Source organism: Armigeres subalbatus, chromosome 1 (assembly GCF_024139115.2).
Source record: "Armigeres subalbatus isolate Guangzhou_Male chromosome 1, GZ_Asu_2, whole genome shotgun sequence".
Classification (NCBI taxonomy): domain Eukaryota; kingdom Metazoa; phylum Arthropoda; class Insecta; order Diptera; family Culicidae; genus Armigeres; species Armigeres subalbatus.
The window spans coordinates 151,057,881-151,072,572 of NC_085139.1; the positions used below are offsets into that span (position 1 = coordinate 151,057,881).

A 14,692-nucleotide genomic window follows, 5' to 3' on the forward strand; every position below is an offset into this window, starting at 1 on the left:
CCCACTGAAGTCTGTCGTATTTTATACGATTCACAATATTTTCTTCTTTGTATACTTGATACAGCTCATGATTTATGCGTCTGCGCCACTCACGCTCAAAAACCCCGAAAGCTCTCCGGTCCGCCTCTTTTAATGTCCATGCTTCATGTCCATAAAGGGCCACTGGTAGAATCAGAGTTTCGTATAGAGCAAATTTCGTTTCCGTCTGCATGTTGCGAGACCTAAGCTGATTACGTAATCCGTAAAAGGCCCTATTCGCAGCAGCAATTCGTCTTTTCACTTCAAGGGAAACGTCATTGTCACATGTCACACGCGTTCCAAGGTAAACAAATACTTCAACAAATTTAAACACATCCCCATTAAGCACTACCTCTGCACCAACACCACTAGGACTTCCCCTATCTCTACCTGCCACCATGAACTTTGTCTTGATTAGGGTGACCATATGAAATTTTTCCAAAGGAGGACAATTTACCCGAAACGTAGTGAAAAAGGAGGACATTTGGTTAAGAAGGAGAACAAAAAAAATCGATCGATTTTTAGTTTTTAATATGATCAAGAATATTGTATAATTGTTATTTTTGCACAGTGAAGTTTATTGTAAGAAGTTTTGTAAGTCGAGGCAACTAAGCAAACAAGAGATCGTGTGTCAATGGGAATAAGTTCATAAAGTTGAGGCCATATCCCAAGCAACCAGTAGTTCAGATTTTACTTAAATTTACTCTTAACCGAATTAATTGGTTCACTATGGTTCACATCAAGTTCCAAGCATCCTTAACGGAACTTTAAAGTTCACTTTTACGCCATACGAAAAATTACTTAAAATGAGAGCTGATTAAGCCAAAATAGCCCTTCTTATCCGAACTTCTGATGGTTGCTTGGGATATGTACGTACACTTTGCATGAAGTCAAATTGAGACAAGTGTTGAGACAAAGCTCATCACATGCAATAGATACACTGAGGATACTGGTCGTAAGATTTTCATACGACAAAACTTTCATAAGAATTGAACTATGAAAATCTTAAGATCTTATTTCGGTCAAATCTATCTTTTTATTAGATATCCAACAAGACAATTCCTCGAAGCGTTGGTGGACGTGTGGTGTGATCACACGCCTCCTATTCACGACGTCCATGGTTCGAAAACAGGTTACATTTTTTTAATCGAACTTAATTTTTTTCATGAGATTGTCGTATGGAATGCATTTCATTAGTGAATCGTATGAAAATCAATACATTTTATTGTGGCGAAATTTCAAAAGAGAATCGTGTGATAGTCTTACGACCAGTATACTCAGTGTAGCTGACCGAACATTATGTTCTATTAGGACAGTAGAAGCATAAGTATCAAGAACGCTAGTAGAACTGTAGTCATTAAAATTTTTTTGCCAAATTCGCCAAAGGAATACGATGGGTACATATTTACTTGTAAAAAAATTTGAGATGCATTTGCATCTTCTGATGTCTTCGACTCCTGACCAGTTACTGCAATTCACGTATTTAATTTTCGATATTTACAATGATTTTATTCAAAAACTTAAAGGAAAATATTTCATAAGAAATCAAAAAACGCAAAAGTGCGCAACGATTAATTTGCGAATGGATCACTGTTGTAGAATTGTTTAATAACTAGAATGTCTACATAATAAATTAATAAATCAACTTTTTTTTTCAAAGTTTTCAAAAAGGAGGACAGTTTAGCGCAAAAGGAGGACATCTTATTTTTAATGAAAAAGGAGGACATATCCTCCTTTAGGATACCATATGGTCCCCCTAATCTTGATAGAGTTAATGGTTAAGCCTATATTCGCCGTCTCCCTCTTCAGTGGGACAAAAACCTCCACTACTGCTCTGTGATCGATTACAATAAGGTCGATGTCTTCCTCCAAGCCCAGGAGCATATGCGACCATGTGATGATAGTGCCGTTCCTCTGCACGCCAAATCACCTAATAGCGCCTTCGAGTGCAATGTTGAACAATAAATTCGAAAGTGCATCATCCGTCGTTGATCGGCCCTCACGAAAACCTGCCAGGTTCAGAAGGGTGATCAAATCTGTAATTGGCACACTCTAGTCATCCTTCCATATTTTCTGGATAATGTGGTGGATTGATTGATGCAGCTGCTCACTTCAGTGTTTGAGAAGCTCGACTGGGATGTCGGCCTTCCCAGCAGTTTTACTGTTTTTCAGCTCGCTTAGAGCCTTCTTAACCTCGTCCAGCGTTGGTGGTTCCACAGCTTGCCCGTCGCCGACTATGTCGATCCTGCTCCTTAATACACCTTCATTTTCACCGTTCAACAAATCTTCGAAGTGCTCCTTCCACCTGGCTGTCACCATAGTTTATACTGTCAGCAAATTCCCCTCTCGGTCATTGCACATGGCTGGGACTGGCTTATGTGATAAGGAGCTTGTAATGGATGACGACAGCAATGTAGATTGCCATGAAGGAATTTTGGTGCTCCGGAACATTGCCGGTAATTATGCCAATCCGTGTTTCCCAATAAACTAATATGCTGGTTCTTTGTGGCGTTCTGGGTAACAGTAATTGTGTCATTATGTCAATTATGTCATTCAAATGGAACATAACAAGAAAATATGAAAACACTTTATAAAAAACATTAGAGATTTGGGGCCTTTTATTTCAAACAAAGAATAAAATTATTTGCTTTTTTTTGCTATTTTCTCTTAAGACTGCCAAAATCAAATATACAAGAAAGGCAAATAATTTTTCACTACATAATCTAAACAGGAGATTCAACGTAATAAACAATATCAATGGGATAAAATATGTCTTTGACGGTTTTTAACCAATTACACCTAAAAATCCCTTTTCCACTCAAAAATGACGCTCAATTCGTATAAAAACTTTTCTAAATTGACATTTGAATTTATTTTCTGGCCAAGTATCATCTGGAGTGTTACTAGGTAGCAAATATACCCTCTGCATAGTAAGTAATTGGTAAAACTATTGTAAATAATCAGAAAAACGTATCACACCATGTCGTGTATTTAATGATCGTTGCATTGTTCGGCTGCCTCCGAGAAGAACAAGTTGTCAGTCGTCATCAGGCAGCCGTGACGGTAAGGCGCGTACCCCAAAACGGCACCTTATGGGCTGCGGACGCAAGACCTTTAGCGAAAATCTGTGGAAATCACAGTAACAAGATGGCTAAAATCCGTGACGATCTTTCCAAATCAGCCAAGGCTTTTATACAAATTATGCACCAATTTCTAATCGTAATGACTTTATTATTTCTAATAAATTCAGCGATTGTATAAACAGCGGGCACTAAAGGCACTACCCGAATAAACGAAAATAACAAAAAAATACCAAATTTCACCATAAATATATAAATAAGTGAAAACCAAAACCTGACATTGGTTTGTTTGATATAGTTGTTAAAATAGCAAAAATAAAATAAAAATAATAAACATTTTTCGAGCAAATAGCTCATAAATAATTTTTTAATATAAAATAAACCAATAGCAAAATATTCAAAGAAAAATATCAAAATCAGTTATTATTGATGTGTTGAAAATCCAAATGATAAATGAATAACAAAATTTGTTTTGATTGCAAAATTTGTTCTTTATTTGATGTTCTGCTCTTCCCTCCAATAACATATAAATAACAAATTTTGCTGTCATAAGACAATTTGTTCTTGTTATGCTATTTTATGTTAATCATGAATAACATACAAATAACAAAACCAGATATCACTGCAAAATGTGTTATTATGTTATTTGTTTGTTTTTCATCTCTAACCGGGTAACCGATACGTATATCACCATTCCGGGTAGAAAAACAATAGCAAAAGAATATACAGTCCCATCCCGATTTTGGCAACACCCGTTTTTGTCTACCCCCGATTTTGGCAACACCCGTTTTTGGCAACATTTTCTTCCCGATTTTGGCAACAACCTCGAAAATATTTTTTTAATACTTTTTAGTGCTAAAACTCTTTTATAATTATGTAATATGATCAACAAAACCAAAAGTGAATGTCATTAAGGTTTATATGCGTACTATGGGCTCTGTACGAATAGTGGGCACTTTCGCTGAGTTAATGAACCACAACTCATATTACCGCACATTGCAAACAATGTCTATTGAAACTTTTCTGCTCTTTTTATTCACGTTTTCCATGTCCCTATTTACACTACCCTGATCTAACCAGCCCACCGTAGAATGTCATATTTTTTGGCATCTCACTGATTTTGTCGTCGATAAGCTGACTAACACCGTTGTACATAGTACAACACCTATTAAGCGAAGCCCACTGTTTACATCACAATGCAACTAATACTGCATGAGTGATCCAGGAACAAGCAACCCCCGTAGGTTTAATTGCTAGTGATTGGCACATTCGATTTTTTAAATGCGCTGTCTAACCATCAAGTCGTTTTGCTAATTACGCGCCACTTTTCTGGTATCAGCCGAGAAACCGTAATTTTATCATTTTATCCGTCTATCTGCTGAATTCCCGTATATAAAACAAGCAACAGTTTTATTTCAAAGAGTCTTATTTTTTTTAATTAGGCAAATTTGTTTAGCGATTAATATCAGAATACTGTTGGGTCCTGATGTGTCAATTGCATAAGGAACCTTGTGATTCCAGCATGTTTGCCAACAGATCAATAGTAATGGTAAGAGTTTGGTAACATGTAACCGTAAGGCTCTCGAGCAGGCATTGACTTAAATCAGATCATGAGAAAAAATCGGGTTAATCTAAGCCTACTTGATGTTCTGCCGTGAAATTGAAATTGAATGTTCGATTATTCATCGTTTATTGATCTTCAACGCTCATCAATGGAAGCTGATTGAGTGAAGTGAATCACTTGGTGACACAACAATAAGGGTCGTTCCGGTGCGCTGATAGAAGAAGTCATTTAGGCATTCTAAAAATGAAGACCTCCATGAGTCTGGAACTCGAGTACACTGAATGGGAGACGTTGATACTTTCTCTTGACTATCTTATCACCTTCAAAGAAGGGCGAATAAAGGAGAATACATGATGTGGTTTGATTGTTTGGTTTCATTGTACTAGAGCAAGCGGGGTACGAATGCAAAAATCGTTGCTTACATGGATACCTTACCACGGCTTGGCTTGTTAGACGGTGTTGCTCATTGTTTATCACAGCAACGATCGCTCCTACTCATTGTTTGACATTTATCTTAGTGAGGCAGTTCACTCATTGGCTATGGATGTAGCATAGATTGCAATAGATCAATACTCACAATGCTCACTTACACTTCCAATGCCTGCTCTCGTGTGTTCTGTTTGTGATGGCGAAGTATCAGAAGTGTACTGCTGTACGTTACCAGTCACGCAGTCTACGGAGGGTCCGTAAATCGTCTTCCACCTGATCGACCCACCTTGATCGCTGCACACCTCGCCTTCTTGTGCCTGTCGGATCGTTGTAGAGAACCATTTTTACTCCAAGTGCTCGTTGGTCCTCCACAAGCATTGTCCAGATCTCGTACGTACGCTTTTCTGCCACGTTGCGTCTCCGAATTTGTCTGCTGATATCGTTATCGGAGGTCAAGTGAGCCCAAGTACATGAATTCTTCAACCACTTCGATTTTTTCGAATAGCCGTTGTCTTCTCTTGAGCCTACTTTGTCTTCAACGTTTTAATCACTAGCATGGAGAACTATAGTGCGATGAGCTGCAGCGAGCACCAGTAGGTTGACTGCTATCGAGTGTCAGAGGTGGCATGCCGCAAATGGTCTTCCAGCTTCCACTTGGCCACACTATTACTCGTAGTGCGAGGCGCAAATAGTGCGCATGGATCAATCATTGCCGCCTGAAATATTGCTGGGTTGAGTGCTAGGAGACCGACTAGTGAAAAAAGATTTGGTTTTAGTTAGTCGAGTGTAGTTAACACATACTCACACTACATTGGATACGCTTAACCAATGTGCAGAATGGAGATTTCCGTTACCATTTTCTAAAACAATGGAACGTCTTATGCCTTGTGTTCGTTTTTTCCATAATGTCAGCGAAAATTGTGCACAGAACTTTACTCTTAATCACACCGACCACAAGAAAGTTTGCCTCCATAAAAATCCATTATGTAAGAATCCGAAATTTGTAGCACATTTAGTCATCATGTATCCGTCGGATCGCTATTTGATTTATATAGAGAATTATGATAAAAACAAGCATTTTCGGTGGACTAAAATTTATATGAGATGTCAGATTGAAGTCAGCACTTCAATGGACTACTATAGAAACGTTTTTTTATTACTACAATTTTTTTGTAAGGACATGGCCGACGCTATTGTTAATTTCAAATATTATTTATTATTAAATTTGTATTATGAAATTGACTATAATTAGTTACATTATGTTTTGATTACCATTCTTGAGTTTGTTTCAATTTTGTTTGAGCTACAATCTCCGAGTTATGAATAATATCGCAAAAATGACAATTATGATGCACGTGCATCACTTAAACACACTACACATACTTTGTAGTATATATTCTAAGTATTTAGCTTCAATCATGCAAACAAAAAAAATTGAAATTTCGTATGAAATTTTTTTCCCGTTTTTGGCAACATCCCCATTTTGGCAACATTAAAATCCGGTCGTGTTGCCAAAATCAGGAAGGGACTGTATTATTTATCCATTAATATATCAATAACAGAATAGCAAAATCTGTTTTTAGTTTGTTTGATATAGTCGCTAAAATAACTAAAATAGAGTTCAGTGCGTGATCTCTCATGTTTCGGACAGCAGAACGATCGCGTGGTCGGACGAAATATTGTGTTCTGCATTACGCGGCCGGTAATAAAATTAATCAGTTCAGTGCGTGATCTCTCATGTTTCGGACAGCAGAACGATCGCGTGGTCGGACGAAATAATGTGTTCTGCATTGCGCGGCCGGTAATAAAATTAATCAGTTCGGTGCGTGATCTCTCATGTTTCGGACAGCAGAACGATCGCGTGGTCGGACGAAATATTGTGATCTGCATTGCGCGGCCGGTAATAAAATTAATCAGTTCAGTGCGTGATCTCTCTTGTTTCGGACAGCAGAACGATCGCGCGGTCGGCCGAATTATTGTGTTCTGCATTGCGCGGCCGGTAATAAAATTAATCAGTTCAGTGCGTGATCTCTCATGTTTCGGACAGCAGAACGATCGCGTGGTCGGACGAAATATTGTGTTCTGCATTGCGCGGCCGGTAATAAAATTAATCAGTTCGGTGCGTGATCTCTCATGTTTCGGACAGCAGAACGATCGCGTGGTCGGACGAAATATTGTGTTCTGCATTGCGTGGCCGGTAATAAAATTAATCAGTTCAGTGCGTGATCTCTCATGTTTCGGACAGCAGAACGATCGCGTGGTCGGACGAAATATTGTGTTCTGCATTGCGCGGCCGGTAATAAAATTAATCAGTTCGGTGCGTGATCTCTCATGTTTCGGACAGCAGAACGATCGCGTGGTCGGACGAAATATTGTGATCTGCATTGCGCGGCCGGTAATAAAATTAATCAGTTCAGTGCGTGATCTCTCTTGTTTCGGACAGCAGAACGATCGCGCGGTCGGCCGAATTATTGTGATCTGCATTGCGCGGCCGGTAATAAAATTAATCAGTTCAGTGCGTGATCTCTCATGTTTCGGACAGCAGAACGATCGCGTGGTCGGACGAAATATTGTGTTCTGCATTGCGCGGCCGGTAATAAAATTAATCAGTTCGGTGCGTGATCTCTCATGTTTCGGACAGCAGAACGATCGCGTGGTCGGACGAAATATTGTGTTCTGCATTGCGCGGCCGGTAATAAAATTAATCAGTTCAGTGCGTGATCTCTCATGTTTCGGACAGCAGAACGATCGCGTGGTCGGACGAAATATTGTGTTCTGCATTGCGCGGCCGGTAATAAAATTAATCAGTTCAGTGCGTGATCTCTCTTGTTTCGGACAGCAGAACGATCGCGCGGTCGGCCGAATTATTGTGTTCTGCTTTGCGCGGCCGGCAATAAAATTAATCAGTTCAGTGCGTGATTTCTCTTGTTTCGAAGCGGGCTTGGTAGTCATATGGCTACTGCTTCTGCCTCATACGCAGGAGGTCGTGGGTTCAATCCCAGTTCCGTTCCATTCTCCTACTTTGTATCTTTCTCTTTATTTCTCATGTTCTAGCAATCGCTAGAACTGGAAATGGACTTCCATACACCGTTTCCATTACTATTCCTATACCTTCAACTTGAGTATTCTAACAGTAATCTGCTAGAATTGGAAATGAACTATAGAGCTCGTTTCCTACATCCAATTAGAAATTCCATCAGTTACCTTCTCCTACCTATCACATTGGCAGCTCGTTAACCAAGACGGACCTCTGCCTCTCCAACCTAACCCAGAAATTCCAACAAATTCCGCATGAACTCGTGGCAAGTGCAGAGGTATATTCGGCTTGCAGTGGGCGAGTGATTACATCATCATTTCCTCCCCTTCCCTACATTGACTTGCATTCTGACGTGGCAGGCGCCAGTATGACCTAACAAATGAGATCACCAGTACTTGTACATTGAAGATGTGTGCTAGTCCCAAGCAAACTTCTGTTGGTTTCCTGTGCAAGAACAGCTGATCTGGTCATAATGGAGTAGCAACTACGAGCAGTCAATCAAGCTCAAGCTCAAGCTATAGTCGCTAAAATAACTAAAATAATAGCTAAAAAATAACACATTTTGCCATAATATTAATTTGTCATAATTATTCATGAATAACATAAGAATAACAAAATCTGATATCACAGCAACATTTGTTTTTATGTTATTTGTTTGTTATTCACCTCTACCTGGGATGACCCATACTCTGCCTTTGATTTGCTATAGATTTGGATACGGAGAGAAGATTCTGAGCGTAGCAGAATTTCTTTTTTTACCGCCTACCACCACATTGGCGTCACGGCCATGAAGTCCACATTATATACCACATAAATAACTAAATAACCTGTTAGAACGCAGTTTGAACATTTAATTGTTTTGTAACGCCTTATTTCGAAAACTGTCACATTTTCTTTATAAATTGTATTTTTAGGTAGGCGCACGATGTTTGGTTAAATTGAACGAATATGACGAACGTTTGCTGCATGGTTATATCCAAGACATGAAACCTCATAATGGACCCTGCGTTGTGTACCTGGAAGAATTCGCTGAATGTCGTACAGTTTCATACGAAAAAATAAAACCAGTTACTACGGACGACTCCAAATCTTGGACCTTCACGTCGCGAAAATCAACGGAAGATAAAGGTATGTCTCATTTACTATAATTCATTATTCGATAACCGATAAAGCTGGTTGCCTACATAGCGTGTTTTCAGCGCTGTAGAAGAAGCTGTTGTGTATCATGAAACAGAATAGCGAAGCGTTGACGCGCCGATGCATACATGAGTGGACGGGACATTGAAAAGACACAATGGGCGGATTGAGCCTAAATAGCCTTTTAAGATTATGAGTTTTATCACTTGATAAAAAGTATATCTTGATATGGAACGTCATGTTATTTTAAAATTTCATTTCATATCTAATTTTAATAATTCAGTAAAATTAGATATGTGAACTTTAACATCAAGAATCTTGATTCAAGATGCTCCTTGTCAAGTGATTAGCCCGTAGTATGGATATAATACCAGTACCGAAAAAAAATTAAACGAATGGTCAAGTAGAGAGTGAGCGCTATTAATGGATCCCCCAACGATTGAAATTTACGTCAGCCGCTCCGCTAAAGTTTGCCGCATAACCTCTTGTCGTTTTGCAGCATCAGATTTCGAGCGACAGATATTAGTAACGTGTTTTTTTTTTGTTGATTGTGTAAGTCTTAGGGCCGATGCCCACGTAGCGGTTTTTCAATGCCACGTGCACGCAACGTTAAAATAACGCTGGTGTGCATCGGCGTGGTGACGCTGCGTTACCGCTTTTTCCCGGTGCACACCTGCGTCTTTTTGACGCCATGTGCACTCTGCGTTGAAATGACGCTACGTGGGCATCGAGCCTAGGGCAAGCTAGAGTAAACGCGACGTGCGATGCGACAGTACAATTTGACTGCCTGCTGATAATGATTGTTATTCTTTTACGTGAGTCGCGTCGCGTCGCATCGCTCGTCGCGTTTACTCTGGCTTGCCTCTTAGGGCCGATTCCCACGTAGCGTTTTTTAAGCTGCGTGCACGCCGCGTCCACGCAAGATACCCAGCATCCAACGCAGTCGTGCACACGTATACGTGTGCATTACTTCATCGGATGCTGGGTACCTTGCGTGGACGCGGCGTTAACGCAGCTTGAAAATCCGCTACGTGGACATCGGCCCTTAGGTCCGCTGTCCACGTAGCGTCTTTTCAACGCTGCGTGCACACAGCGTTAAAAGGACGCAGATGTGCATCGGGAAAAAGCGGTAACGCAGCGTCACCGCACCGATGCACACCTGCGTTTTTTCAACGCCACGTGCACGCAGCGTTGAAAAAACGCTACGTGGGCATCGGCCCTTATGGTCCCTCATTTGATTTACATGTTCCATTTCTATATGTTCCAGGCGCCTATTATGGATTATAGACACTATGGGCCGATGTGGACGCGGCGTGCACGCAGCTTGAAAAAACGCTACGTGAGCATCGGCCCTATAGGTTCCATAGACGAAAGCAGACCCGGTTGGGTCATTTCGATTAAGTGTGTTTTTCCTCTTTTTCACAGTGTACCACGCGAATTTGACGTCACACGCTTCGTTGCTTGGATTGCAATTGTGACGTCATGCTCGTTTGGCTACTCTAACTGACAGTTCGTTTGGCTACACTCGCCTTCGCCTCAGATTGTCTATGGAACCTATAGTGTCCATATTTTGGACCCCCTTGTGGGCTAGTAATGGGCCATTCAGAGTGTTTACATTTATAAATTAGGTAATAAAACTAAATGTATCAGTATTCAAGACCAAAACAATTGCACGAAACTACTATCCTGATATGAAAAGCAACTTCAACCGTTGGAAGTATGCAGGAAATCGTGTTAAATCTTGGTTTGTATTCAGGTGGGTGATGGGATGAAATAAATCACCAACCGTACGGGCCGATGGAAAGATATTCGATCCGCTATTGGAAACACAGCAATCGCTGCACTAGGCACGGTGGCTCTGGATTAGATAAACGACTGGTATGACGGCGAATGTGAGCAGTTAGTTGAGGAGAAAAATGCAGCATGGGCGAGATTGTTGCAACACCGCACGGGGGCGAACGAGGCACGATACAAACGGGCGCGGAACAGACAAAACTCGATTTTCCGGAGCAAAAAGGGCCAGCAGGAAGATCGAGACCGTGAAGAGACGGAGCAACTATACCGCGCTAATAACGCGCGAAAGTTCTATGAGAAGTTGAACCGTTCACGTAAGGGCCACGTGCCACAGCCCGATATGTGTAAGGACATAAAAGGGAACATTCTTACAAACGAGCGTGAGATGATCCAATAAGGTGGCGGCAGCACTACGAAGGGCACCTGGATAACGATATGGCAGACAACGGTGGCGATATTTATTTATTTATGTTGTTTAACATCAACAGACAACATGTGTCCCAATGATGTATACTAAACTAAAACTAAAGTACAGTTAGGATGACAAAATACACACATACAATTAGAAATTGTCGAAATATAAAATATAAAAATAAAACATGTGATCTAAAGTTATTCAAGAATTCCCTCGTCGATTACCGCGGCCAGCAAAAACTCTATAGAAGTTCCGTCGAAGTTTGTCCCGGGCCAAATGGAAATCAAAAGCTGATGTCACTCTGTTGAATACACGTTGTAAACCATGAATAGCACTCCATGATCCATAATAAGTAGGGCGATGAGAGAGTCGTATCATTGAATTATTACGCAATGCACGTTTATATTTATTTCCTGCAAGATTGTTTCACAATCCGTCCTTCCTTGCAGCATGTCGGCTACGGTCAATGCTCGGCAAACATCTCTGCGGATATGCAGGGGTTGTAGATCAATCAGCTGGCAACGGCTTTCGTAGTCAGGTAAACGATGGGGGTCCCTCCAAGGTAGCCCTCTGAGAGCAAAACGAAGGAAGCGACGCTGGACTGATTCGATTTGCTCGGTACCGTTATTGTAGTTAGGACACCAAACAGCTGAACAGTACTCCAGTGTGGATCGTACGAGAGAACAATATAGCGATTTTCGGCAGTAGATATCCGTAAACTTCATTTGTGACTCTAAATACAAATCCGAGAGCTCTTGATGCTTTGTCAATTACAAAAGTTAGATGGTTTCTATAGGTTAATTGCGAATCCAGTAGAACACCCAAAACTTTCACGCAGTGTACCGCTCGATAATCGTATTATGAAGATTGTAGTCAAAATAATCAGCTGTTTTTTCGAGAGAAGGTATTATCGAGCATTTGGCCGGATTGACCACCATTCGGTTGAGGGAACACCAGTTGGAAAAGGCATGAATCTGTTCCTGGAGAAGGGAGCAATCGTCAATGGAGCAAACACGTAGAAATATTTTAAGGTCATCCGCGAACGATAATCGTGGGGTTTTGATGATGTAGTGAACGTCATTAAAATACAGGAGAAATATCAGAGTCCCAAGTGACTGCCTCGAGGAATACCTGATGTGGCGCAAAAGCCGGTCGATCGGAAGTCGTCGGTTAACCTACCAGTTGACGATCCGAGAGGTATGAACGGAACCACCATTAAGAAGGCTGCCATTAATCTTAACTTATCGAGCTTTTGCTATCGCAATGTTGTGGTTGAGCTTATCAAAGGCTGCCGAGAGATAGATCGGTATATATTACGTCCGTCTGACCCCTTGTATTCATACTTTCAGTTACTTAAGATGTGAAACAAAGCAGGTTAGTGGCCGTTGAGCGTCCTGCTGTGAAACCATGCTGATCGACACTTACACTTGCTTACAATGTGCATTTAGCGACTCCACGACAACCATCCTCGAATAGCTTGGAAATAGCACATAGGAAGTTATACCCCGGTAGTTATTGATGTCTCGTTTGCTTCCTTTCTTGTGCACGGAAACATGTCAGCCAATTTCCAACAAGATGGAAAATTCCACTACAAAGGGAGAGCTGGAAGATCGAGTGGAGCGGCTTTCTAGAAGCAAAGCGATGTTTTCTTGATAAACGCAATTGGAGCACCATCGGGTCCAGGTTTATACGATGTCTTGATCTTAGATGCGGCAGATGTTATTGACCCACGCCAACGTCGATGATGCCGAGCGTCTGGTTGGCCATTAGAACATTACTGGTCGCGGCTGTGATAGACTCGGCTGAAAGTCTCTCGTCTTCGAACACGCTGGCAAATTTATTGGCAAATAGATTGCAAACTCCCTGAGGTGTGTTAGCACATTCCCCATTAAGTGTCATCGATGATGGCAAGCCTACTTCATTACGTTGTTCATTCACATAGCTCCAGAACGATTTCGGATTGGTTTTAGTCGTCGCTGTATGTCTTTTTGATAGCGTTGAAAAAGAAAACGGCTCAGCCGTTTGTACTCATAGTTGAGTCGAACATAATGGCGTTTTAGTGGTAGAGTACAGAATTTTGTCAATTGTTTTAAAGCAGATTTTTTGTCTTCTTTAATGAACGAAGACCTTTGCGTCATCCACGGATTTTTCGATTGGGCCGCACGATTTTCTTCGGAACGTGTCTATCGATGACGTACGCCAGGGATATTGGATAACGTTTGTGCGGCAATATTGACGTCAGTGGCATGTAAAACATCCTCCCAATTCAAACTGGAAAGTACTCCAATTATACTGATGTAGTCGGTTTTCCGAAAATTGTACGATACAGCAGTCGGTGGGTTGAAGTGATCCAGGCATATATTTTCCTCTATAGTGACTACAAGAGCAGGATGATGAGAAACGTCTTTTGACCAGGGGCGCTGGTGCAGAGTTGATGAAAGGAGCTGTGTCACGACCACTAGCGACGCAAAGATCCAGAGAGCGTCTATTTTCATTGGTTATGCCATTGATTTGGGAGAGGTTAGCAGTGCTCTAGCCGCCCAGCAGAGTATTGGATCCAACGTGCAAGGTCGAACACCCGAGATCCGGTCGGAAGAAGCCGCTGTGAGTCGGAGTCCAGGAAATTCCTGCCAGGGTTGAAGTCGCCGAAAATTATTACTTCATCCCTAGGAGCAGCAAAGCTTGCAATCGAAGAGCAGGAGCGGCAGTGTGCATTAATTAGCTCCAAGTCGCGAGTACGATCCGGAGGGATGTATACTGCGGCCAGAAATATTCGACGGTCAGTAAGTTGAACAGCCACCCATACTTGTTCCACGTTAGTCGTCGTTTTCAATCATTTTCGCCTTTAGTTTCGAGTTAACTGCAATTAGACACCTCCTCCAGTCATTTTCCTACTATTCCTCGAATTACGATCGCAACGGAAAATTTCGTAACCCTCGTCAAAAACACAACTTGACATTGTTCTGTTGTTCAGCCACGTCTCGATTAGAACTAAAATATCGTAGCTGTGATCCAATACAGCCAGCTTGTAGTCGTCTATGAGGCCGTTCATACCGCCAACATTTTGGTAGTATATGGCGATTTCCGATGGAAGCCGTTGTGCGGTGGTAGTACCAGAATTCGAACACAATCAGGGTAGTAACAATTTCAAAGCTGATCGTACTTGCTGTCAGTTGAAGTTCGAAGCCCCTTTAATTCCTGCTCTTAAGCACAGGACC

The 14,692-nt window shown here is 41.3% G+C and overlaps 1 protein-coding gene across 4 annotated transcripts in view; it reads left to right on the top strand.

The window, feature by feature from the left end:
* Positions 1–14,692, top strand: part of LOC134205268 (protein ovarian tumor locus-like) — a 69,834-nt gene that overhangs the window by 29,865 nt on the left and 25,277 nt on the right. For all 4 annotated transcript variants that reach the window (XM_062680364.1, XM_062680365.1, XM_062680362.1 and 1 more), the window contains exon 7: positions 9,043–9,256. In XM_062680364.1, coding sequence (XP_062536348.1) covers positions 9,043–9,256 — 214 coding nt within the window. The remainder of the gene's footprint in view (positions 1–9,042; positions 9,257–14,692) is intronic.